The sequence below is a fragment of the Eptatretus burgeri genome, chromosome 10 (assembly GCF_056783735.1).
Source record: "Eptatretus burgeri isolate ZD-2024b chromosome 10, Ebu_testis_v1, whole genome shotgun sequence".
NCBI lineage: Eukaryota > Metazoa > Chordata > Myxini > Myxiniformes > Myxinidae > Eptatretus > Eptatretus burgeri.
Window position 1 is genome coordinate 87,789,016 of NC_140970.1, and position 25,660 is coordinate 87,814,675.

General features: G+C 43.0%; 1 protein-coding gene across 5 annotated transcripts in view; it reads right to left on the reverse strand.

Moving 5' to 3' along the window:
* Positions 1-13,457: 13,457 nt before the first annotated feature.
* Positions 13,458-25,660, reverse strand: part of LOC147019036 (TAR DNA-binding protein 43-like) — a 34,578-nt gene continuing 22,375 nt past the window's right edge. For 2 of the 5 annotated variants that reach the window (XM_085899212.1, XM_085899211.1), the window contains exons 3-5: positions 25,271-25,411; positions 20,370-20,537; positions 13,458-16,280 (exon numbers count right to left, since the gene is read on the reverse strand). In XM_085899212.1, coding sequence (XP_085755338.1) covers positions 15,921-16,280; positions 20,370-20,537; positions 25,271-25,411 — 669 coding nt within the window. In that variant the 3' untranslated portion in view covers positions 13,458-15,920. The remainder of the gene's footprint in view (positions 16,281-20,369; positions 20,538-25,270; positions 25,412-25,660) is intronic. The other 3 variants (XM_085899214.1, XM_085899213.1, XR_015062621.1) reach the window with 2 other exon arrangements.

Genomic DNA, 25,660 nt, shown 5'->3' on the forward strand with positions numbered 1-25,660 from the left:
TGATCCCATTCGCCATTTTCCGATCCATGTTTTGCATTTCGCCCTTTACTTTTGCCAGCTCCGCCTTCGTTTCCTCCTGACCCACCTTCATTTGTGTTTGTAAGTTTATTCCCATGTTTTGCATATCCCCCTTCAGTGCTTGTGTATTCCCATCCATTCAGTTTTGTAAATCCCCCTTAAGTGCTTGCATATTCCCATTTACTTCTGCCATCCCCAGGTCCATGCATACCATCATTTGTCTCATCATCTCCAACATCTGGTTCGTGTCAAATGGCTTTGGCGAAGCCGATCTGCTATGATCGGGTGTGGATCCGATAGGGATCGCTCGGTCCTCCGTGGGGGAAATTTTATGCAGGGGGTCCTCAAGCATTGTCGCTGTTGCCCCCAATGTTACCTCTGGGTATGGCTGCAGGGACTGAACTCCCGAAAAAAATGTCGTCCTGAGCCACGGATTCCTCTAACCTTGTTTCAGAACCCACCTGAAGCAGCTCGTCATGATCCGTACCGATATTTACCTAAAATTTGGATCCTGCTCTTAATTTCAGGGGGAATGGGGGGGGGGGAGTTGCTAAGCACACCCCTGGCTCGAATCCTGTTCCAGATGCCAAATTAGGCCAAAAAAAAAAATGTTGCATTGGCGTAACCCGCCCGACCCTAAAAATTCCGCCGACCCTACGTTTTTTTTTTGTTTTTTTGCTATCGATTTTAAGTATCTTGTTGATTGCGATCGCGATCGCAAAAACCCGGAAGTGTTTCGGACAGAACCCGCCGACAAAAAGGGTGGTACTCGAGCCGGGGGAGATTTTGGGAGGGATTTATTAGGATTTATTAAATTTTTGGATTTATTATCCAAAAATTTTGGGATTTATTAGGAAAAAAAAAAAAATAAAAAGATCCCGACCGACCTACCCTATTTTTCAGTGACCCGTTACGCCAATGCAACATTTTTTTTTTTTTGGCCTTATTACGGGTTCATCCCACTCGCTGACACCAAACTGTTGCGGGCCGGCGGGGTTGGGTGAGAAGACCACGAGGTGTGGAAAAGCAAGGTCGATTCCCACCAGACTCCCCGGAATTGTAGGCCGTCGCTCACGGATAATTCCGTGACACGGTGGGTCGCTTAACCGATCGTGGATGCCAATAACTCAACCGTGTGACCGAGGGTCCTCCCGCCTATGGGTGAATCGGGTTACCTAATTAACCACGCGGTTTAACCACCGGGGAACCATGCCTTCGGTACGCCTTGTCCGAACCGGATCACTCTGCTGGATCGGATCAGCTTTCCGGATCGGATGCAGCCGAGCGACACTGCCAAGGACGTACCAGCGAGAAGGAACGGACCGTTGGGAATAAAATAAAAGGAGGAAAATGATTTATTAATCCTAACTAATAGCGCATCACAACGCACCCCTTTGCTTTCCCACGAAACAAAAGGTAGGGACCAAACTACACGTATATTAATGGAATAACTGACTCAGGATAGCTGAATGTTGTATGCATACTGTTCTGAGAACCGTAACAATATAAAAAAATATAAAGATGTAGGATGACATGAGATGCTGATCTTCGTTTGTATGCAGCACAAAGCTGCAGGGTAACATCATTGGCTGAGGGTGCAGCTGTGGCACTGATGCAATCCCCTCTGCAAGTTTGGGCAGGAATTTGGCCATGGTGTGCCGGTGATAGCTCACCCACTCTTCACAACACCATGGGATCTTTAACGTCTACCAACGAATGCTGGCAGATAGGATTCCTGTTTTTATGCACGTTGATGAATCTATCATCCTTCCTTTGAAACAGCAGCATGACAGTTTATAACTGAGTTGGGAATCAAACCCAAGCTCGACGGCTGAGAGGCAAGTGTGTGTACTTCTAGGCCATCCTGTCAGCCTGGCAAGAAACTTGCTACAAACAGGATTAATGGAAATTCCACAGGACATTCTCATGCAGCCAGGTGAATCACATGATGTCATACAAATTAAACCACGAGAGTGAAGTCGATGGCGCGCCATTGCAGATCCCCACCTCAATCAAAGTTGAAAGTTAGCAAAGAGTTACAGGAGAATAGACCCAATATCAAATTTTGAGTTAATTTTGTTTCCTGTTTTGACCCCTGTGAACCACAGTCCCAACCCCTGGAGCATGAACTGGGTGTCAAATCCCCCCAAAAATATGATTACATATTTCATGCATTCCCCATTGTTGAAATACAAAGTTTCATTAAAAATGTGCCTGCAATTGCATTTTTTGATAGTTGACATTTTGACTCCACCTGCGAGGGGAAGGGGCAGGACCAAAAATGGTACAGCTCTCACATGTTCTTGCTATGTGGTGATCATAACTACCAACTTTGGTGAATTTCTGGACAACCGTTAAGGCGATAACGTGAGACGGACGGAGCCAATGACGATTTTATTTTCTCCAAAAAGTGTGGGGATGAACAAGGCCGTCTTGTGCTGGATGGCAGACACGTTAATCAGGCTTATTTGTACTTCCTGTGCCTTTGACAGTTTGAGCCATTTATTAGTCTTCTCTATTGTCATAATAAACGTTTGTGGAAAACAAAAAGGTTATGGCATGGACAGACAAACTCACCATCCCATTGCAAAACCCCATCAAGTGCTGTGGTCAGCATAGGCTAACAAGAGGAGGAGATCATTACCAAGTTAAAATTTCAGTCCCTCAATATTCAATTCTTAACGATAACTCTTATCGTCTCAAGTGGACCATGTAGCCAAGTTCGATGAGGCAAATGTTTGTAGTTTTGAGGGCTATCAATTCCATCTGCTTGAGCAGACAGTATGAATCCTGTTCATTACTGTAAATCAAAGGTGGTGACAGAGAAAACTAACTTTGACATGGTGATTCAGGTGTTTGTTTTTTGATAGGAAGTGCAGAAATTGGAACTCGGTAAATTCCTGAGAATTACGCGTGATAAATGGGAACGGTGCCAGAGACAACGCGGCGGTCAATTACTTGGCCGAGCGAACAAACGCCACGTGCCGAATTACGTGGGATACCATTACAACAAGTTTAGTTTCAGACCAATCCCTCCCACCCACCTTAGTGTAGTAGATAGTAGGAAAATCGTGCAAATTATGATACAAGCATCAAATTTGGCATTTCTGTTCTGCAGGGCTTTCTGATCAAATCTACCCGATTGGCCATTTGAAAATCCAAATTTTGAAAAAAACTTCAAAAAAATTTGAAGTCACAGCTGGCTGAAATTCTTGAAGTGCAAGTGAACATGCCAGACAGAGAACCAAGGGGAGATGGTCATCATTGATTGCTCAGCACTTATCAATGCCCTACCTCCATGCACTTCAAAGATATTTGATGAATATGCTAAAGAAGACATCATCCCAAAGGTGGAATCCTATGGTGCCAGGTACGAGAGGGTGGACGTAGTGTTTGATGTGTACAAGAAGTCAAGTCTGAAGTCTGAGGCAAGGTCGAAAAGGGGGCAAGGAATCAGAAGAAGTGTGACAGGAACCAGTAAGACCCCAAGTAACTGGAGAAGCTTTCTTCGAGATGACAGCAACAAGACAGCCGTTTCACTTCCTTGCGGAAAAGATGTGTGAAGCACAGATGACAAGCACAGTCATTGTCAAAAAAGGAGATGTCATTAGCAACACAAGGAAGTCACTGGATGCTGTGTCTCCATGTTGTCATGAAGAAGCTGACACTCGAATATTTGTACATGCCAGGGATGCAACGACGGATGGTAGCAAGTCCATTATCATTAAGGCTAATGACATGGACGTACTCGTCATAGCAATATCTGTACTGCCATCCTTACAGGAACTAGGTCTTGAGAACATGTGGATTGCCTTTGGCCAAGGAGCCAAGGCACAATGGATTCCAGTCCATTAGGTAGTTTCTGCAATAGGGCCTGAGAAAGCTAGAGGGATCCCATACTTCCATGCGTTCACTGGATGTGACGTCATGTCTGCCTTCTGCGGTAAAGGGAAGAAAACTGAGGAAAAAAACAAAAACAAAACAACCCCCACAGCCAGACCAACCTTAAGGCGCTGTCACACCTTGACGATTTAGCCAGCGTATGCCGACTTATGAAAACATTTGTCTAAAATGCTGGCACACGTCGAATAAGTTATGGGTAAGTTTTGTATACGTTAAGAACATGCTGAAAAACACTGCCATACGTCGTAGTACGCTGGCTTTCATCGTTGTACTTTGCGGTTGTCCTCAAATTTTAGCATGCTTGAAATTTTACGACGTATGCCAGCGTATGACTCGCACATTCCGCTACGCTGGCCATAAGTTGTAGGCACGTTATGCGATCGTTGACACACGTCGACACACGTTACTTGTAAGTTACTCATAAGTCGAAACACGTCGAGATAATGATTAGCGTACCCGAAACTTACTTATAACCTATGAGTAACGTGTTGTAGGCACGTTACACGATCGTTGACACACGTCGAGGCACGTTATGCGATCGTTGACACACGTTACTTGTAAGTTACTCATAAGTCGAAACACGTCGAGGTAATGCTTAGCATACCCAAAACTTATTTATAACCTATGAGTAACGTGCTTTGAACCTATGTGTAACGTACCTCCAACGCATATTGACATATGTAGACGTATTTGATTGACGTCTTCCAGACGACCACAGAACTTACTGAACATGTTTCTAATTTACAGCGACCGTATAATGGCGTATTGGCAGCGTTTAAAATTAAAAAACAACAACAATAACTTCCGATATTTCGTCACGTGCCGTTACGTCACGTCCGATTGCCTCTTCAATTTGCTCATGTCTTATTCTTAGTTCCTCCTCTGAATATTTTCTGTTTGAGGATATTGTCACGTCGACGTCGAAACTTAAAAGCAAATGTCCGAATATATTTTAAAATTCATGATAGACTAAAAAAAACAACAACTTCAGATATTTCGTCACGTGCCTTCACGGAGCCAAGGAGAAAAAAAGAAAATGTGCCTTGAGAGAAAATAAGTTTCAGGTATGTTAAACATTACCTCGACGTGTTTCGACTTATGAGTAACTTACAAGGAACTTGTGTCGACGTGTGTCAACGATCGCATATCGTGCCTCCAACTTATTCCCAGCGTAGCGGAACGTGTGAGCCATACGACGAGTACGTCGTAAAATTTTCAGCATGCTTGAAATTTCACGACGTACGAGACGTACCACGAAATATGACAGCGTACTTCATCGTTTTTCAGCGTGCTCTTAACGTATACACAACTTACCCATACCGTATTCGACGTGTGCCAACTTGGTTCGGCAAATTTTTCAGAGGTCGGCATACGCTGGCTAAATCGTCAAGGTGTGACTGCGTGGTTGACACTTTCAATTTTCAGGCGGTTATGATTTAAATCGGCGTGCGGCAGGTTTTTAACAGGCTACGCCACGAGTTCGTCGGCGATACGTGCAGCGCGCTATGCCTAAGTTGAACTCTCATTGGGCAAAGGTTGTGAACGCCGACAACAGGCTAAGCATTCGTTGGTATAAGTTGTCTAGAAGACAACGAAACGTTCTGTGCCCGTTACTTATATGTTATGCATACGACCAACACGTTATGAATACGATCAAAATTTCAGCGTACGCCAACGTTTTACATACATTTTTATACGTTGCCATTGCTGGCTAAATCGTTAAGGTGTGACAGTGCCTTTAGATTCACCTTTTATGGAATGTTTTTTTTTCTTCAAAAACGTTTCAGCAATATGCCAACCATTGAGTCCAACTACAGATTCACTGAGCCCTCCTACAATAAGTACGTAATCTCTACAAGAGCTGTTTATTGCTCCCCCATCGCTATAGATGCAACACCTATGCCACGATTTCGCAAATGCCTGCTTTTACAACCCGGAAACGCCATCGCTTCCGGCGAACGTGCTTTCACACTGAGCGTTATAACTGGTCACAAATTACCATTCCAAATTCAAACCACAATTAAAAAAATTGTAGTAATGAAATGGGAGACAACGATGCAGTTTGCTGCATGTTGAAGAACATTTCTCAAGTTTTTCCAGGATTAGTCAAGACCATCGGAATAAGTTTATTTATTGAATTTGTTCCCTATCCGACTCGGTTCCCCGAAGAACGTATCCAGCATCTTCCCCCCAACCTCACATATTTAGCAAACTTCATTACCAAAATCAACCAGATTTTTTTTTTCATTAGGAAACAGATTTTTCATTTTCAAATCGACTCAAATTTGGAAATCAAAAATACCAGTTGGCAACAGTGTTGTGGAGGACACAATTTGATCTTGATATATTTGTGGATGTTCACATGTCCGTCATGGTATCTTTGGAACATCTGGATCATCTATTATTCACAACTAAATCCTGAAGTAGCATTGAAATAACATTTTCAGAACAAAACAAAAAAAGCGTCTAGTCAACTGTTGTACTCCACTTACCACTCAAATTGCCAAATGAATGAATTATGAACGGTTGCCATGGTTATCAGTACATCTTTTTTGTATACGGAGTCGAGGCTCGTGGAGGAGCTTGCACAAGTGCACTGAACGGATCAGAAAGCAACAGGACAAAAAACAGCAGGCTTCGTGATTTATTTAATGGATATCTGCTGTGGAATCAAGACGATGCCATTACCAATTTCGTCCCAGGAGACACCGTATCTAGTTGAGTTGCTTCTTAACATCGATGGGAAGGTCATATCTGGGGTTTGTTAATGCACAGGATAAGTTTTAAATGATTTTAATCTTTATTACTATTAATCACGTTTGAGAGGAGGGGCATTGGGAGTGGGAACTGCATTTGGGAGTTTACCATAATAAAGCTTGCTAAGAGTGCTGCAATAAAAAAAAAATTGTGTGTGGGCCACACAGTGGAGCGCATACCTCCACCAAGCTGAACAGTTTATGTTTGGTATCCCACCTATCGGCTGGACCTGAACCAAAATCAAATTGGCTTGTTCGTGTCACCTACCCAACACATCCACCAAGTTTTGTCAAAATCTGTCCAAACTTTTTGAAACATCATGCCATATATCGTTTTTGGCCCAATCTTTCAATGGTGAAGAATTACTTCAATAATTCTCGTATCCAGATTTGGATCGTCACCAAAATCAACTCAATTCGTCCGTCGTGCTCCCTACCTGTCCACCAAGTTTTGGCCCAATCAGTCCATAACTTTGAGATATCCTGCTCACAGACAAACAAATGAGAAGGAAGTCATGCAGAGCACGATGCTTGTAAAATCCCCAAAAAACTAATTTAACCATTAAAAAAAAAAACACTTGTTTGGTGAATTCAGTGACCTGATATGCAAACTCTTCAAATTTCAAGTCAATCGGATTAAACCTTATGATTTTAGAACCACCACCACAGTTGACCTTTTGTCCGAGGTTGACCTTAAAAAAAAGTGTGGTTGAATTCAGTGACATTACATGCAAACCCCGTTCAAATATCAAATAAATCGGATGAAAATTGAGGATTTTAGAAATCTCACCCAGTTGTTAACCTTTGGCCTTGGTTGACCTCAAAAATAATTGGTTGAACTCAGTGACCAGATATGCAAATCCTCTTCAAAATTTCAAGTACATCAGGTGAAACTTTTAGAAATTTCACAAAGTTGTTGAGCTTTTGACCTCAAAATCAATCGGCTTCTTACTTCTGATCGACTCTCCCATTTCGTGAAGATCGGTTTGAAATTGTGACTGGTAGGGGATTGACATTGACACAATCACAAACCCGACCAACCAAGATACTTGTGAATCTTCAATTTCACAAGTAACAAACAAACAAACAAATGTGAAAAAAACAATCTCCGTCCACCTTTGGTGGTGGAAGTAACTACCAAGCATACAATCCAAGTGACTTCCGGTTCCGGGTTTGGAGCAGACAGGTCTCCTTCGGGGATCTCTGCTGACGATCTCAAAGTTAAGTTTCCGGTCGTTATGTGTCCCGTTTTAACTGTTTATTTTTCTCACCTACATGTTTACTGTGTGTTCAGAGTTCGGTTTTCTTTCAAAAATCGTGCTATTTTGCGAGATTTTGTTGACCTTGTCTTCCCGGGTTCTTGAGGCCGACCCTTGAGGCTTGAGGCCTACCGGTTCCCCTTGGTATACCATAGTGTTTATTTGTTTTTTCTCCCCATTACCTTCAATTTCTATCTTCCCCACTTTCTTAACGTCCCCGATCCCTCCCAACTAATCACTCTATTTCTTATGTTAAATCAAAAAAAAAAAAACGCTACCTTTCTCCTTGCACACTCACGAGTCTCGAATTTTCTTCTTCTTCTTCCTTGAATTTTTATACAACTTCCATGACCTAATCTGTTAACTCTCAAACAATAACAACAACAAAAACAATCTCTTGTAATGCTTCATCTTCCTCTTGCACACGTGTGGTACTCTTTACTGCATCATAATGCACTACTCTTCTGCTATTTAAACAGACTGCTCTCAATTCGACCTCTCCTTCATACCTTGCCTAAAAAAATCCAACTGTTACAGTGTTTCTTTGCTCCATTCTCTGAATTAGCCTTTATTGCATCCATCAAGAATTGTGTTAAATCGCATCTCTGACCTAAAACTTTTTAAAACCCCAGTTTGCTATGATCACTTTCCATCAACCATTCTTTTTTTCAACTTCAGTGCCAACTCACTCCTCACTCTGAAAGCAACCATCCCACTCTTCTCCCTCCAAGCCTCCCTCTCACCTCTCTCAAAAACTCCCCCCTCACCTTTCTCCCACCATTCACCCCCTCACTCATCCTTCTCAAAGTTTCCCCCCCTCTCCTCCACAAAGCTGCCTCCTTCCATTGCCCTCTGACCTCCATCTCTTCACTCCACCTCCTCAAATGCCTCCTTCCCCCTCTCCCCCAGCACCAGAGAGCCTTTTATCCTCATTCAACCCCCTCCCATCGCTATTCTGCAATCCCCCACACTTTCAACAACCCTCCTTACCACCCCCCTCGTCTCTTGTCCTACCCTCCCCCACCCCCTGCACCCAAAGCCTCCTCCCCTACCTCTTCATTAAAAGTGTTGACCTCAAATATCTGGGACCTTCACTCAAACCTTTCAGATCTTTACATACAGGTTGCCACTGACAAACCAGACATAATCTGCCTAACAGAAACTTTCCTCCCCCAAGACGTGTTTTACTCCCAAGTATCTCTCCCTGGTTACTCCCTCCTCCGGTATGACAGACCTGAGCCTCATCCTGGTGGAGGAGTTGCTCTCTTCATCAAAGACTCTATTCCTCACTCTCCGTGCACTGCCCTCACTCCCCCACACCCCCAGGAATACCTCTGGCAACGGCTTCCCCTCCTCTCCCACCTCATGTTTATATGTGTACTGTACCGTCCACCTAAGTGATGACTCCATCTACACCTCACTATCCGAAAACATGGACCAACTTCTATCTTCTCATCCAAACTCTCTCCCTCATATGTGGCGACTTTATCATGCCAGTTGGTTAGGTAGGGGTATCTCTCTCACCTGGCATGACACCTCAGCAAAAGTTTTCTGCGACTCATTGGGACTGATTCAATCAGTCAACTTCCTGACCCGGATCTCAACCAATGGTACTCCATCTCATCTGGATCTGATTTTGACAAATTTCCCTAACAATATCTGCTGCTCTTCCTCCACTCCAATCGGTTCTTCTGACCACATCCTTGTCAAAGTGGACATCTCACTGGCTATTATCAGAGAACCACCTCACCGCCATCAAGTCTGGCATTTCACTCAAGCCGACTAGCAGGGTCTCCAAGCAGCCATCAAACTTATAGATTGGTCTCCTATCGCTACTTTCTCAAACATCAACTCATCCTGGGAATTCTTTCAAAGAAACTTGCTCGCCCTCATGCACAGATTTATCCCCTCTCGTCTTCAGTTGTCCTGCCCTTCCCACCCTTGGTTCACTGAAGCTTGTGGTGAGGCAGTTGTCCTGAAACAACTTGCTTTTGCCTCCTGGAAAGCAAACCCAAATGAGGGCAATCTCAGTTCCTTCCAGAAAGCTCGGAACAAGTGTGTATCTACCCTCAGGAGAGCCAGAAAACAACATCTTTCTTATCTCAAGTCTGAACTCTCAAACCTCTCTCCCTCCTCAAAATCCTGGTGGCATCAAATCAAATCTGTTTCTGGTGTATGTTCCCCCTCCATCCCCTCCCTGACCTCAAATGTCCACACTGCTGATACCGCACGTGAAAAAGCTGAATGCCTAAACTCGGTGTTTGCAGCTAAATATTGTGTCCAAAACCTATCACTTTCTCTACCCACCTTACCCAGTCACACCCAACTGTCCCTGGACTCTGTGTCCTTTTCTCCTGACAAGGTGGAGAGCTTGCTGTCAAACCTCAACTCAGATTCTGCAACCAGCCCAGATGGCATCAGCCCACGTTTCCTCAAAGCCTGCTCTTCTGCTCTTGCTCACCCTCTCTCTGTTCTATTCACCCTCATTTGCTCAAGGTCATCTGCTTGGAAATCAGCAAACATCACTGCCCTGCATAAAAAGGTGCAAAAAACAGATCCCTGCAACTACAGACCAATCAGCCTTCTCCCAATCATCAGCAAGGTTATGGAATCCATCATCACTTCAGACATTAAATCCTTCCTCTTTTCCAATTGCTTGATTTCTGATCATCAATTTGGTTTCAGACCATGTCACTCTACCCTGCATATGCTGCTTCTGCTCTCCCAACAATGGATGGAGGTCCTCAATGCCAGACAGGGAATCTGAGCCTTATCCCTGGACCTATCACGTGCTTTTGACAGTCTGGCACCTTGCCCTGCTCACCAAACTCTTCCTATGGTATCCAAGGCCATCTCCACTCATGGCTCGCAGACTTCCTCTCCTGTCGCAGTCAACGTGTGGACCTAAATGGAATTCTTTCATCCACTCTTCCTGTCCAGGCTGGAGTTCCTCAAGGTAGCATTTTTCTGGTTTTCATCAATGATCTCTCCAACTCTCAAAAATCCTCTATATCTCTTTGCTGATGACTCCACCCTCTGCCTTACCATCGGTCATCCCTCACACCGGCAAGCAGAAGCTTCTTCGCTCACTGCAGATATGGATAAAATCACACTGGTCCAACACGTGGAACATGTCTTTCAATCCGGACAAATATCTCACACTCTCACCGTCTCTTCGAAAGGACCCTTCAGAACCCCCCCCTCCCCATCCACTTTCTCAAAAATCCTCTGGAAGTCCTTTCTTTCAAGCTTCTGGGTCTCACTATCTGCCATGACCTTTCCTGGGAAAGCCACATTGCAAACCTCGCCTCCAAAGCCAGTCGCCAACTGGGAATCCTCCGTCGTGCAAAGTCCTTCCTCGGCTCACCTGAGCTCCTGACCCCTTACAAAGCTTTTGTCCGCAGCCTGATGGAGTACTGCTCTCCCCTCTGGGCTGGTGCTCCTGCCTCCCACCTTTCTTGGCTTCACGCCGTAGAAACCAAGGCATTTCGGATCATTGGCATCTCCCGCCATGAGGCTGAGTCTTTGGGTCTCTCACTCAATCACCGCAGGTTGGTCGGTGGTCTTTGTCTTCTACAGTCTCCTCTCCAGCCTCACCCCCCTACTCTCTCTGCGATTTGTCCCCACCACATTTCCACAGGGCGCTCAAGGTCCACCAACAACCCCCTTCTGGTAAAACTACCAAAATCACGAATCACTGCTCACCTTCACTCTTTCATTCCTCTTTTTCCCCACCTTTGGAATAAGCTCCCTCACTATTCATTCCCATTCTTCCCTCCAGGCCTTCAAAACAGCTGTTCACCACCACCTATCATCCCCCATCCAAATCCTCAATCTTTTCTACCCTAGATAATCCACCCAAGCCCACCTCCAAATTCCCTGCTGTCCTTCCTGAAAGTCCCTGTAATGTCTATCTTCTATTCCCCATGTTCCCTGTCCCACCCCTCTCCCTTCCACAGATCTCCTAATGTCTGTTTTGTCCTTCCCACTCCCTCCCTCGTCTCATACCCCCATTGCTGTGTGTTGTGCATTAGCTCTCACGCGAGCCTCGACAAGGTATACAAAAAACAAAACAAAAAAATCCTGTTTCCTCAGGGTCAAAATCTACTTTTGGTGTTGAAAGGTATTGCAGCTCATCCACCTCAAAAATTAAAAGATTTCCTTTCTCAGACCAATCTGTGCTTTACATCAATGTCTCTAGTTGTACATGACTGGTACTCAAAAGTTTATTGTACATGTTCACAATTATTTGGAACACCCATCTTCAGTATACAAACTCTTCTGCTTTACTAGATTTTAATCCTCAAAAGGAACTAATCCATACAAATAAAGTTTTTGTTCATTACAATTGCTATCTCCTCTCACCACCTGTCATGCAAGTGTATTAAAAGTCTTGCAATGCTGCTTATTGGCATCGAAGTGCATTTTAACTTTTATTCCTTTTAGCCTGGTCGAACATAACGGTACTTTTGCCAGAGTTCACCATGGTGGAGAACGTTACAGGATGCCCATGGGTAATGCTTGAAAACCAACTCGCATGGGAGTGTCAGTTCTGTGGCTCTCCTGTCTGATCAATGCCATAATAAATCAATCATTGACCAGTACATCTGTTAGTTGGAATTAAAAACTTGTTCGTGTGAAGAACTGAACTATTGATCCAGATCTCATTCACAGCAGATCCCAGAATGAGGTTGAATAAAATCAAAAATCCCACCCCTTTATTCACCAAAAACAAGTTCATAAAACACCTTACCAGTCTTGAGAAACAAGGACATGAGCAGGGTCAAAGAGCAGCAAATTTGTTTGGTCAAGATGTAAAATGCCATATTTTGTCCAAGTACTGTTAAAACGAAAGGTTTTTGTAAGTATTAACATGATTTGTTATGTTCAACTACTGCATATAATTCAATTGAAATAAGATTTTAAAGGTTGCAGAAAGTTTTTTTTTCGGAAATTCATCACCGTTGATGTAGCGTCTTTTACACCACCTTATTTAACGCATTAAATTAGTTATTTGTGCCTGTTACTTGGGTCCCTTCAAAGTAAGTTTCCTGTTTGGAATGATTATCAATTTTGACTGGCAGACAGGCAGAAAATAAAAAATGAAAAAATTCACACTGCGCATGCACAATCGGGACAATTTCAGAGCCAAAGTACTGATAAACTATTGGTTCGTTTTCCGATTAGTGTTCAAAATAAAACATTTCATTGAAATTTTGTTCCTTGATCATAAACTGACATTTGTGGACAGAGAGACGAACTCACATGAACCAATTGCTTAATCCCACTTTTTGCTTCACATGCGTGGGGTAATGGTGACCAGCAACATACAAAACTGTGCTTGGCAACATTCCTCTGAGTGGGTTCAAAAAAATAGCATCTATTAATGCAGGAAAACCAAGCCATAATCAATATGTATAATCCCATTGGCAAGTCATTGTCATTTAAGACACTCGAAATCTGGACACATTCACTTGCAATGTAGAGTCAAAACGGAGCTGGATATCAAATGGTACATCACTGGAATGGAAAATGTATTTTTTAATTAAACTTGCATGTGTATTATATGTACAGGCTTGTATAATGGGGCAGACCCACCGAATTCTGCAGCACTTGCATCACAGTATGTTTACTTCAAAGATTGATCTCTGGAATAGAAACATCCATCAACAAAACTAGCTTCTTAAAAGTACCTTGATGTACAAGACGAGTTAAATTCATTTGTCATCTTCATTTAAAAGAATCGCTTTCAAGACTGAAAGAAATTGCAAACAGAAAGAATTTTTTTTTTTTTTAGTAATTCAATAGTACAATAAATGTTTCCTTAAACGAATGAATGGAGTGAGGGTCAAAAATGAAGCTTGCGGTTCCTCAGCTTATTCGGCTTACGATACACTCAGCCAAAGTCAGATGCCATAAATTACTGAATGATGGAGTGGGCACGTTCGCCAATGCCGAATGAAACATGAACAATGAATGAGATATAAAACTGACGTCAATAAGCAGGCATTCCAAATTGTAGAAACGTAAACTTTAGGTTCTAACGACTGAAGTTTCTGTGGGGCTGCAGAAAATGACGGCTCACTAGATGAGAAATTACAAGAACATTTAGATTTATTCGATGTTCACCAACAAGTGTAAAATACATTGCCAAAAAACAAAATAAAAAGTGACGCTATTAAGGAAGCATGCAACAAACTCCCATGGTTGGCCACCCCTTGTGGCAAGGACAGTTCCCAGGCCCTGCACACAAACCGCGTCGCTTTCCAGAGCTTGCGCCAAAAACTTACCGACGTGACCTGCACACGCCAAAAAGGACAAGCCCGACATCAATTTAAAGTCTACAATATAAGAGATGGGGTTGGGGTGAAAAAAGACATGGAAAGGTGACAAATAGGTTTATAGTCCACCGTTTAAATGCATGCACAACAGGAATGAGCATTAATAAACCATGACCGAGGCAGCAGCATTCTGCTGCGATACGGATACAAAGCAATGACACAGTGGGTACACAAATGAGGAACGGAGACAAGGGTGGGGCACGTGCAAGCCATTCGAATTGCCGACATTCTTCAGACTCTCTCCTCAAATGATCCAGCTGTTTCAGAGCGTTCCTCACGATTACGTTCCACAGAGCGTTCCTCACGAGAAAGGCAGATCACACGTCTGACGACTCGCAGGCGACTCAATGTCGCTCTTCCGCATTCCAAACAGGCCAGGCCGCACGGTCAGAAGCACTCGGACAGAAGACCGTCACGCTCCGACAGTCCCACACTCTTCGCAACTGACTCTTCCCGGAAAACAGACGATTCACTGAGCCTAGTGTGTGGCTCCACTCGCCCCACTCCACCTTTATATCCACTCTGTCAAACCCCATGCGCACACCGCAATTCGGGCACACTTGAGGACCAGACCGCACCAAAACCTTTACCCGTTGTTGATGTCCATCGCCAAGAGGACAGAGGGAGAAAGAGAAAGAGAGTTGCCCGTGCTGCAGCCTGTTGGCCCGGTCGCTGTGCAGCCAAGAGGGGTACGAGACGATGGTTTGTACCTCCAGGCTTTCGTTCTTGAGCAACCTCTGCAGCGTGCCGCACACAACACAGGTGTGGCCCAACAATTCCAATACACTTCAACAGAACCACATTGAAATGCGACCGAATTAAATCTCAAAAATATAATCCACAAAATACAACCCTCACATTGCTAATTATTCCAATACTTAAACATCCAACAAGAGCATCACAGTTTAACGATTTTGAAAATTAGTGAAGGTTGTGTCAAAGCTAATTAAGAATAATGTTCAAATTACACTGATCATCCTCAAAACCTTTACCTCGGGCAAAACATTAAGTATATTGTACAAAAGATGCAAAATAAAATAAGAACATGACAAAAGCATTCGTCTCAATTTGAACTCTATCTGGGGATACAATGAGCGGAAGATTTTGGCAGATCAAGACCAGGTCACAACAGGCAAAAATATTGGAATTGTTAGGAAAGCTCCAAGCAAATTTGGTTGTATCTACAGTGTTCTAAAAAGTAAAATGCCAATCGACAGAAACATCTCACCAGATTACCAAAGCTTGTGCGTACTTTGCAATGCAATTAGAACGAACATCCGTTACTCGGGCTGAAAACTCCCAAAAGCATTCACATTAATTTTTGGCTGGTGTGAACAGGAATTTAGATTTTCCAATACGTAAGAATGATGCACTTCTCAACTGCAAACCTCATCTGCCTCACCTTAAACTACTCCAAAGCAAAAAAATAAAATGAAATAATTTGTAACCAATGCATGCACACAAGGGGAAAAATGAAAAAAAACAGGGGAGGAAGAAACAAAAAGGGGGAAAAGAAGAGAAAAGGGAAGAAAAACAAAAAGGGGGGGAGGGGGGGAAGGAGAGGAACAACGAATGAACATTAAAGTTCAGCAACCAAATCGCACAGAACCAAAACGCTCAACACACCAAATGTGTTTTATGATCTACATCCAATTTCCAGATGGGCGTCCATAAGCATTGGATGGTGATGCACCTGGGCCTTGCCTCGGTCCTGCACCTACACCCCCCATCCCACCCACGCCCACATTGCCCCAGTTTCCTGTCTGCAGTGCTTGCGTCATGGCTGCCACCATAGCTGGTGTCAAATTGAATCCGCCTGTTGGTGCGGGAGTAGCAGCTGCATTCACTCCGACGCCGAGTGCAGCGCCCAGGCCTGCGAGCGTGTTCTGCGTAGTCGCTAGTCTCGACTGCTGTCGCATGGCTGCGTTCTTGGGCTCTGCGGTGGCCAAGTGCACACTGGAGCCTTTGATGATTACGTCCTGGCCACAAAGTGATTGCGCCACCTGTTAAAACACACAAGAAAAGTGGAGATTAACAGAAGACAAGCATGCGATGCAGCTTCAAGATACTACAAATTGCAAAGAGAAGCAATTTATGAGAAATGCCACAAGCTTGCGTAGAAAATAAATAAAATTAAGTTTGTTTTTTTTAACACATAAAAGCCAAATTTTTTCTCCACATTTGTATCTCAAGAGATTGAAACAATGCTAAATACAAGTGCAGGATTTTCCAAACAAAATCATTAGTTTACACATTAATAATGAATCATAAAACAAACACAAAGATGGAACCAAAATAACTCTATATTACTACGCTGAAGATCAAGCATTGCATAAATCCGTGTGCAAGTTGTCCATAACTACCCCCATTGCTGAAGCAAATATGGCGTGTGTAATCCCAGGTCGCAGTTTTCAGGAAGTCAGTCAACAGTCCGAGCAACTGTGTTGTAGACATGTTCCTAAAGGAACACCTCTCTCATCAAAATTGTGCACTCGGCTTTGGAAGGCCCAACTTGTCGGTGGCCAGGAGTGGCCATTGTCAAAGCGTGCAGCGAAACGGCTGGAGAGATGACCTTGCCCCAAGGTCGGAAATGCAGATAAACCAAGGAATCGGGGAATGCTCAAACAGTGTGTGGGCATGCCCCAACATCATTGCAACCATTGGCATCTCAGAAAACTGACATCACAATTCCACAAAAGAATGTCTGCAGCAGTTCCAAGTAATCATTTCCAACAAAGTAAGCATTAAAAATAAATAGAGCACCAACCACTCCTCATTTTGGAAACTGCACACCAGACCTGCACCTTCTATGAATGAAGCTGCATTCACAGATCTCATGCTGGTTTGCGAGCACCTACAATCTCATACTGTAGTCGCATACACCTCCTCAAAACACAACATTGTCGCAATGTGCATTCAGACGTACACTTGTACTTGATCGTAACAGTGGTCATATCAAACATTCCCTTGCGCAAAAACAGCAGCAGCTGGTGATGCCTAATAACGGAAGGGCATAAGATATGGGGAACATGTCAAAAAATATTGTGCACCGATTTTACATATCCATCCATCCGAAGGGACCATACTCTGTGCAGGGTGTTGGTGCTGCCTAAGCAGTCTCCTTGGCTAGTGGGCACAATCCTGGACGAGTTTCCACTCCAACATGCTGGCACTCATTTTGCTGACCTCAGAAGGATGACAGGCTGAGTCAACCCCACCTGGTATTAATTCAACATAAGCAGGATTTGAACTCAGGACCCGAGGATCCCAAGCCCACCACCCTAACCATTAAGCCAACACCAGGCATGATTTTACATATGAAACACACGTACTCAATAAAACTACTGCCTGCAATTGAGCAAAACACTTTTTGACTGAACGATAAAACAAAGCAAAATGCAAGTCTAAGCATGTGTATATATATATATATATGTATATGTATATATATATATATATATATATATATATATATATATATATATATATATATATATATATATATATATATATATATATATATATATATACATATGTCTATATGTATGTATGTATGTATATATATATATATATATATATATATATATATATATATATGTATGTATGTATGTATGTATGTATGTATGTATGTATGTATATATATATAGACCATGTCTGTCTTTTTCAGTTTCTCAGCTTGTCTCTCACTTTCATGCAGAGTCAAACTTCCTTGGCATCATTAACGTCCTATGGCATCCAAATGTACTTACAGCACCTCCATTTATGCTGTTCGGTCCAGATACATACCTGACTGGTATATTCAAGGGTAACCAAATAAAAAAAAATCTCGATTTTAATTGTACAATTATGGAAACCTGGGATCACAATTCATTCAAAGCAAGTGTGGGTTATTTGGATAAGCACTTGTTTAAGCCAACCTGGTACAAAATCTAAAGTTAAATATCTGTATAATTAGTCTAGTTTGTTCACGAGTCGTTCCACAGTTTAAAAGTCAGTAGACACAAGTTTTGGGTCCACCAGGGCAGTCACACTTATTTACTATCTTTGTATGAAATGTATAATATAAAGTAACTTTTGATTAAAAAAAAATCCCTTTGTGAATGTTTGGCAAGAGTGGACGAGTCAATTTTGTAAATTTTGGTTGTCTCGGACTGACCAGTCAGCTGTAAAATATGTCATGACAAGTAGAGCCAGTGATTTTCAAAGAAACAAACAAACAATTATTCCATTTGGTGCCATCAAGGGAAAATGCATAGACTTGTGCACTTGCATTGGGGGGAAAAAAAATAAAAAAATGTATACGATTCTCAGACAATTTCCACAGTGTAATGAAGAAAAGTAGTTTAAAAAAAAAATCCATATACAAGGAACACCATCTGTACACATCCATTGCTCCGCTCACATAAACAGTGGCCGCTTCGGTTAACCGTCGCTGTGAATCTTGATTGCTGGCACTAAATACAGAATCAAATTCAGTAACAGTCTCTAGAGCCCAGTCAAAGTGAAATTCGACTTGAATGTCAAAAACCAATTATAATTTTCCTCAAGTCGACACAAATACCTTCCATGACATGCCCGGGCAGTGTATTTTGCTATCAAGGTGACACAGAAATGCCGTTAAATGATAAAATGAAAATAAAGTTATAGCCAGCAGATGGGAAAAATTTGGAACCTGGATCCATAGGACGTGGAACTTTAAACCGAATTAAAAATTTCATTACGATATACAAGTATGCTCACCTACAAAGGAAGTATGCAGACGTAGCAGTATGCACATTGACAAAATCACATTAGACAGTTTTTATTATTCCCAGCAATCTCATCTGTATTTCAACGATTTTTCATCATAAAGAAAAAAGTTTATTCAGCATTTAGTGCGAGCAATCGAGAATGGAATTCAGTGATGCTTGTCAGAAACTGCAGCGATTGACACGTCAAAGCATTGGCTGTGTTTGCACTGCTCTGATGCACTGCATCAGTTCTGCCAAAACGGTTTTTTTGGTGGAGGGGGGACTACAATCCTGGACGGGTTTTCGCTCTGACGCAGGATACTCAACTCAGGGTGGCAAGAATTTGTAACTCGGTCGCGAGGACACCGTGGGACTTGTAATGCCAGCGGATGGACACAGCTCAACATACATCCGGTGAATGGTGCACATATTGGTATCATCATGCTTGCGAAGGACCGGGTTGAGTTTGGGTCAAAGAGATAGCATGAATTAGTCGATTTCCAAAAAGACTAGAGGTTGCTAATAAGCAAGAATTTGACTTTCCATCCAAGATAAAGGTTGCTATCAAGGTTTGACATTATATAGGCACCTGCACTCTTTACACTTTTTTTTTTGTTGCGATACTTTTGACAGATTCACGTGCAGGAGAACATTAGCAAGCCCTCGCATACAAAATACATGGTTTGTGTAGAGGGAGGCAGATTTGGGTTCGTAATGCACTGGAAACGAATGGCATTTGAGCAGTTGTGCAAGATGCAGGCCAAGTCTTGTGTTAGAGGTTTCATGAAAGGAACTAAAATACAGAACAGGAGATGGAAAGAATTTGGTGCAGAATGGGTGGAAATACGTGCTGTTTTACGAGATGGGAGAAGTCGCATGTTCTACCAAAAAACACTTTCCTCATTTGTTTCATCCAAGTCCAAACTCAACACTCACCTCCATCAATTCAGTGGGAATGTCTACCTGTGCCTGTGGTCTCAAACTCTTCCCTCCTGGATTACAAGTCTGTTGACAAACACCACCACCATCTCACATTCTACCACTGAACTTTACAAGGCCCACTGAGATCCTGTTCACCCTACTACTTGCAACTCCTCCCTTGTGCGATGGTGCGTTGATATGCTCATATCCACTTGGTTTCCCTTTGCCATTGTTATTCTATCCTTCCATAAGCCTCAATTACCTGCATTAAAAAAAAATTAAAGCAGATCACTATGGAGGACACATACTCAGGTCAGCTGCAGCATTCTGTTGATGCTATATATTTTGGCCAGAGGTATAGTGGAGCACGAGTAATTAGCACGTAGAATGAAGACCCATTTTCTCCTAGCTACTGCACTCTTACTAGTACTGCAGCCCACTTACTGCCTCGTTGGCAAAAGTGACGAAGCCGAAGGAGCGGAAGGGCTTGGGAATGTACACATCCGTGACCTCCCCAAACTGGCAGAAGAACTGCCGCAGGTCTTCGGTGGTGATGTCCTCAGGACAGCGGCCCACAAAGATACGGCTCCGCTCAGGATTCTGAGGGTACATCTGGAAGGGAGGCGTGGCGTGCAGGTACGTGAGGCTCCGAGATAGAAGTATGACTGGGATGTTCTGGCTAGCTTGGTGGTCAAAGATTTCCGAAAGGTATTAAGACAGATAACAAAATACTGGCCAATCAGCTTGGCAAATTAAAGCAGAATACCTACCAGCATTTTAAAATGAGAAATCAGTAATGAAAACTTTAAAATTCTGCATTTGAGACAAGCTTCAAGAATCAAAATTACAAACATAAAAAGCAACTTTTTCAGTGAAGAAGTTCAGGGTGGTGATACTGTAATAAGTGTTGAAGAGGTGCAAGTTCTAGCCTTTACATTATATATTTTTAAGGTTGCTTGCTTTCATTCTAATTTCACATACCTGTCGGGTAATATGCCGGTATAAAACGATGCAACGCAATGCTCCAAAATGAAATGGTTGAGATGAAGACAGAAAGAGGAAACCAAATAGCGACAAGATCTTCGATCTTGGGTTCATCTTCGATGTTGGGAATTTAGTGCAAATACAACGAGCTCCTCAGCATTCAAGTTTTCCTTTGGCAGGCAATGAAAAAGCTAGATTTACAAATTTACAATGTCTATCTTGCAGCATGAGTCCAGAGATGAAAATGCTTCATTTGCTCAAATATTTTAAAAAAGCCCATCCATAACCCAGGGGGGTGGGGCCAAAATAAAACATATCTCACACCTCTGTGCTATGTGATGATCATAACTACCAAGTTTGGTGAATTTCTGCCAAACCGTTTAGGTGTTGGAGACAGACAGACAGACCCCCCCCCCCCCCCGTTAGAGGGCCATGGTCATGTTTATGATCAGGATGTACAAGAAAGAAGCTTGTATCAGTCATTAATCTACATAATAAAATCCAAGCTTGATAATTGTGCAATTAAGCAATGTTGAATCGGCAAACTTGTGTGCGATTGAACTGGTGACAGTGAAAGGGAATGGAACGCATCTCATTCTGGGCTTGATTATACGAGGTTCAGGATGAAAGAAACGACTCATTTTATCTCTCGCTCAACAAGATTCCAGTCAGAATGAAAATTACAGGAACTACGACTTGGACAATATGAAGGTATTTTTCCACGTAGTTTCCGTCAACAACTATGTACTTTAAGTCGCATAATCAATCAGACTTTTTTCCGATGTCATTGCGGTCGCAGGATAACCACTTTGAGCCTCATCGTCAATATCAGTTTCCTCATTCTTGAAACACTTACCCCAACGTCTAATGGTGCTCACATCAATGGTAGAGTTGCCATACACATTCTTCAAATGCTAATAAATATCCACTGGAGGAACTTCTGCTGGAGTAAGATATTCAATAACTGTTCTCTGCTTCATACACACATTTAGTGGGGCAGCCATATTAAGAGTGTCATGTGACCAGACAGTGCTGCTCAACTTAAAGTTGATGGGAGATGCAAACCGTTCATTGTGATCTCACGTAACTTTCCTACAACGCTTTGGTTACAAACTGAAAAGTAAGAGACATTACTTTTCTACCAATCCTCGTAAAAGGGAAGGGAGATAGTTGGTGGTTTTATAACAAAGCCTCATACATGTTGCGGTTGATGACTGTTCAAATAAAAGTGTGTGTGCATGTGTATGTATACAAATAAATTGCTGACTAATCCTGCGAAGGGAGGGGTTATTCACACTCAATGGCACAAAATAAATTTGCCCCACTACCCCCTTTCCTGGAAGAAAGAAGTCTCATGTTTACAGTGCTACGTCCCATGGACACAATTTCCACATTTTTTTCCCACCTATGGATTATAAATTTCATCCATTTGTCACCCTGATGGCAAACTACACCACCTAGGTGTACCATGGAAGATTTGAGATATGAAAACTTTAAATTGTATTTTTTTCCCCATTACAAGTGCACAAGTAAAAAAAAATCTCCAATGAACATGAAACGGAATTTAGGTTTTCTGACAAATGGAAAAGGCACTTTTTTGAAACAGGGGGAATTGGGAGGTATATTTCACAAAAAACAAAATAATATAAATACCCATTTAACAAGGTCCCCCTTTCTACATCCCTCACCCCACCCACTCAAACCTTCCACCTCACTCTGCCCCCACAAAGCCCCCCCCCCAAAACTCCCAACACCTCCTTCTCTCTCCCTAACCAATTGGACTTCAAGCATCCGAGTCTCCGCTTTAACCTGAAAGATATCTCAATCCAGGCTGCTGCCGATAAACCAGACAACATCTGTTTAAAAGAATCCTTCCTCCCACAGGACATCACTGACCCCTTGATCTCTCTCCCAGGCCGTCTCCTCCAATTTGAAAGGCTCGAACCCCACCCCAGTGGAAGAGTTGCACTTTACATCAATAACTGAATTTCTCACTGCCCTTAAACTTCCCAACCCCAAAGAGCCACTCTCTCACCAGCCATGGTACTTCAGCAAAGGACTTCACCGACTCCATGGAATCAACTCAATCTGTATGCCACAGATTGCTCCCCATGGCAAATCGTCCCTTCTGGAATTTGGGGTAACAACCCTCCCTGCAAATGTCTCCTGCTCTCACCCTCTGCTCTAATTGGTTCATCTGATCATATGCTTGTGAGAGTCAACATCTCTCTGGCTATTCTCAGAGCTTCCTCAGCACCAGCGAGTCTGGCAGTTTGCTCAAGCAGATTAGCAGGGACTGCAAAGTAGCCATTTCACTTCAGGACTGGCCTCAATCTACTGTTCCTGATATTAACTCAGCATGGGAATTTATCCACAACAACCTGCCATCTATCCATCCCATCTCATCTTCAGTTATCCTCCCCTTTTTCCCCACTCATGATGCACTGAATCATGTGGTTAAGCAGTTGCTCTGAAACAACTTGCCTTCCATTCCTGTTAAGCAAATCCAACCAAAGACAATCTCAGCTCATTCCACAAAGCCCACAAGAAGTGTGACCACTCTCAGGAGAACCAGAAAACAACATCTGTCCAACCTCAAAATGGAACTTTCAAACTTGTCTCCCTCCTCTAACGCATGGCGGCACATTGTTAAGTCTGTCTCCAAAGTATGCTCCCCCTTCATCCCTTCCCACTTTTGAAATACCACAGCCAACTCCACTAGTGAGAAGGGACACTGTGTAAAATATATGTTTCCTTCCAAATATTGTCCCCAATCCCTCACTCTCTGTACCCACCCTACTCAGTCACACCCAACTGCTCCGAGACAGTCTTTTACACCCGAGAAGATGTCTCGACTCGCATCCTCTTTATGCTTTTTTCACCCAATCATTTCCCCTAGGTCATCTTCCATCAGCTTGAAAATCAGCCAACATCACCGCATTAAAAAAAAGTGCAAAAACTGATCACATCAACAAAGCTTATTAGCTTGCTTCCAATAATCAGTAAGATCATGGAATCAATCATCACAGTTGATATGAAATCCTTCCTTTACTCCCAACGGCCTGACCTCAGATGACCAATTCGGATTCAGACCAGGTCACTCCAGCTTGGACATGCTGCTTCCACTCTTCAACAATGGATGGACATCCACAATGTCAGACATGAGATCAAGGCAGTCTCTTCAGACATATCTTGAGCTTTTGACAGATCCCACCTTGCTTTTCAAACACTGCCAATGACATCCAAGGCCAACTCCACAAATGGCTTCATAACTTCCTCCACCCCTCTTGTAGCCAACGCATGGTTCTCAACGGAATCCTTTCAGGTCCTCTCCCTGTTAACACTGGAGACTGCTAAGGCAGTGTTCTGGGCCGAGTCCTCTTCCTAATCTTCATCAATGATATCTCTGACTGGAAAATCCCTTTTACCTATTTGCTGCAGACTCTACTCTCTGCTATGACACCCTCATCCTTCAGACAGGCAGGCAGGAACATCTTCACTCTCTTCAGACTTTGACAAAAATCACAAGCTGGCCAAACACTTGGAATTGGGCTTTCAATCCTGACAAATCAATTTCTCAATCTGTCAATCTCTCTCTGAAAGGACAGTCTGGTAAACCTTCCCATCTATTTCCTTAACAATCCTCTTGAGGAAGTTCGGTCACTCAAACTCCTGGGTCTCACCATCAACCATGATATTTCTTGAGAAAGCCATATTTCAAAGGCCAGCCTCCAAAGCCAGTCAACGACTGGGCATCCTCCGTCATACAAAGTCCTTCCTTGGCACACCTGAACTCCTATCCATCTACAAGGCCTTCATTCACAGCTTGATACTGCTCTCCACTCTGAGCTGGCACCCTTGCCTTGCACCTTGCTCAATACGACGCCAAGGAAACCAAGACTTTCAAGATTATTGGAATCTCCCACGATGAGGCTGTATCTATGGGCCTAACACTTTCCCATTGCAGACAGGTCAGTGATGCACCGAATAGTGCATCATGGTCCTCTACCTCCTTTCTGGTCTTGCATCCTCTGTTCTTTCCATGGTTTGCCCCTTCCCAAAACTCCCCCACCTCCCACCCCCATCTTGCCCAACCCATGCATCCTCCAATACCATTCATTCCTCTCACCCATTTGTCCAAGTTGCCCTCCATTTTGTCCTTCAACCCTTTTGTTGGGGTTCTTCTTATTCTTCTCCAGGTCTCTGTCTCTCTCTCTCCTTTTGTTATGTTGTATCCTGACCAGTTCAGTCCTCTGGCAGCTCTTTCACGAGCCTGGACCTTGAATACAAAAAGAGAAGAAAAAAAAAAAAAGAATAAAAGGGGAGGAAAAGATGCAGAATTAAAAGCTGTTCCTTTGTACCTTTGATTGTGGCAACTTGACTTCACACCAGCGTCCACCAATCATGTGTCGCATTGACATGGCCTTAAGTTGGGACTCGTAATCTGCAAATCTCACGAAACCAAATCCCTTCGACTTCCCTGTCACAGGATCATTCTTCACCTGAAAACAACAAAAAAAGAAACAAATATAAAATAAAAATAGAATGAAAGGACAACTTACTAATGATAAACAAACAATGTTTGCCTCCCTCTAATAACCTGCAGATTTTCTGGTTCTGCACACCCACCACCTCACAGTCTAGTCACTGCAACTTTAGCAATCCACGCCCCCACCCCGCCATAGTTTAGTCACACAAACTTTAGCAATAATCTGTTTCTCTCCAGCCTCAATGAACAAACTCCTCATCCA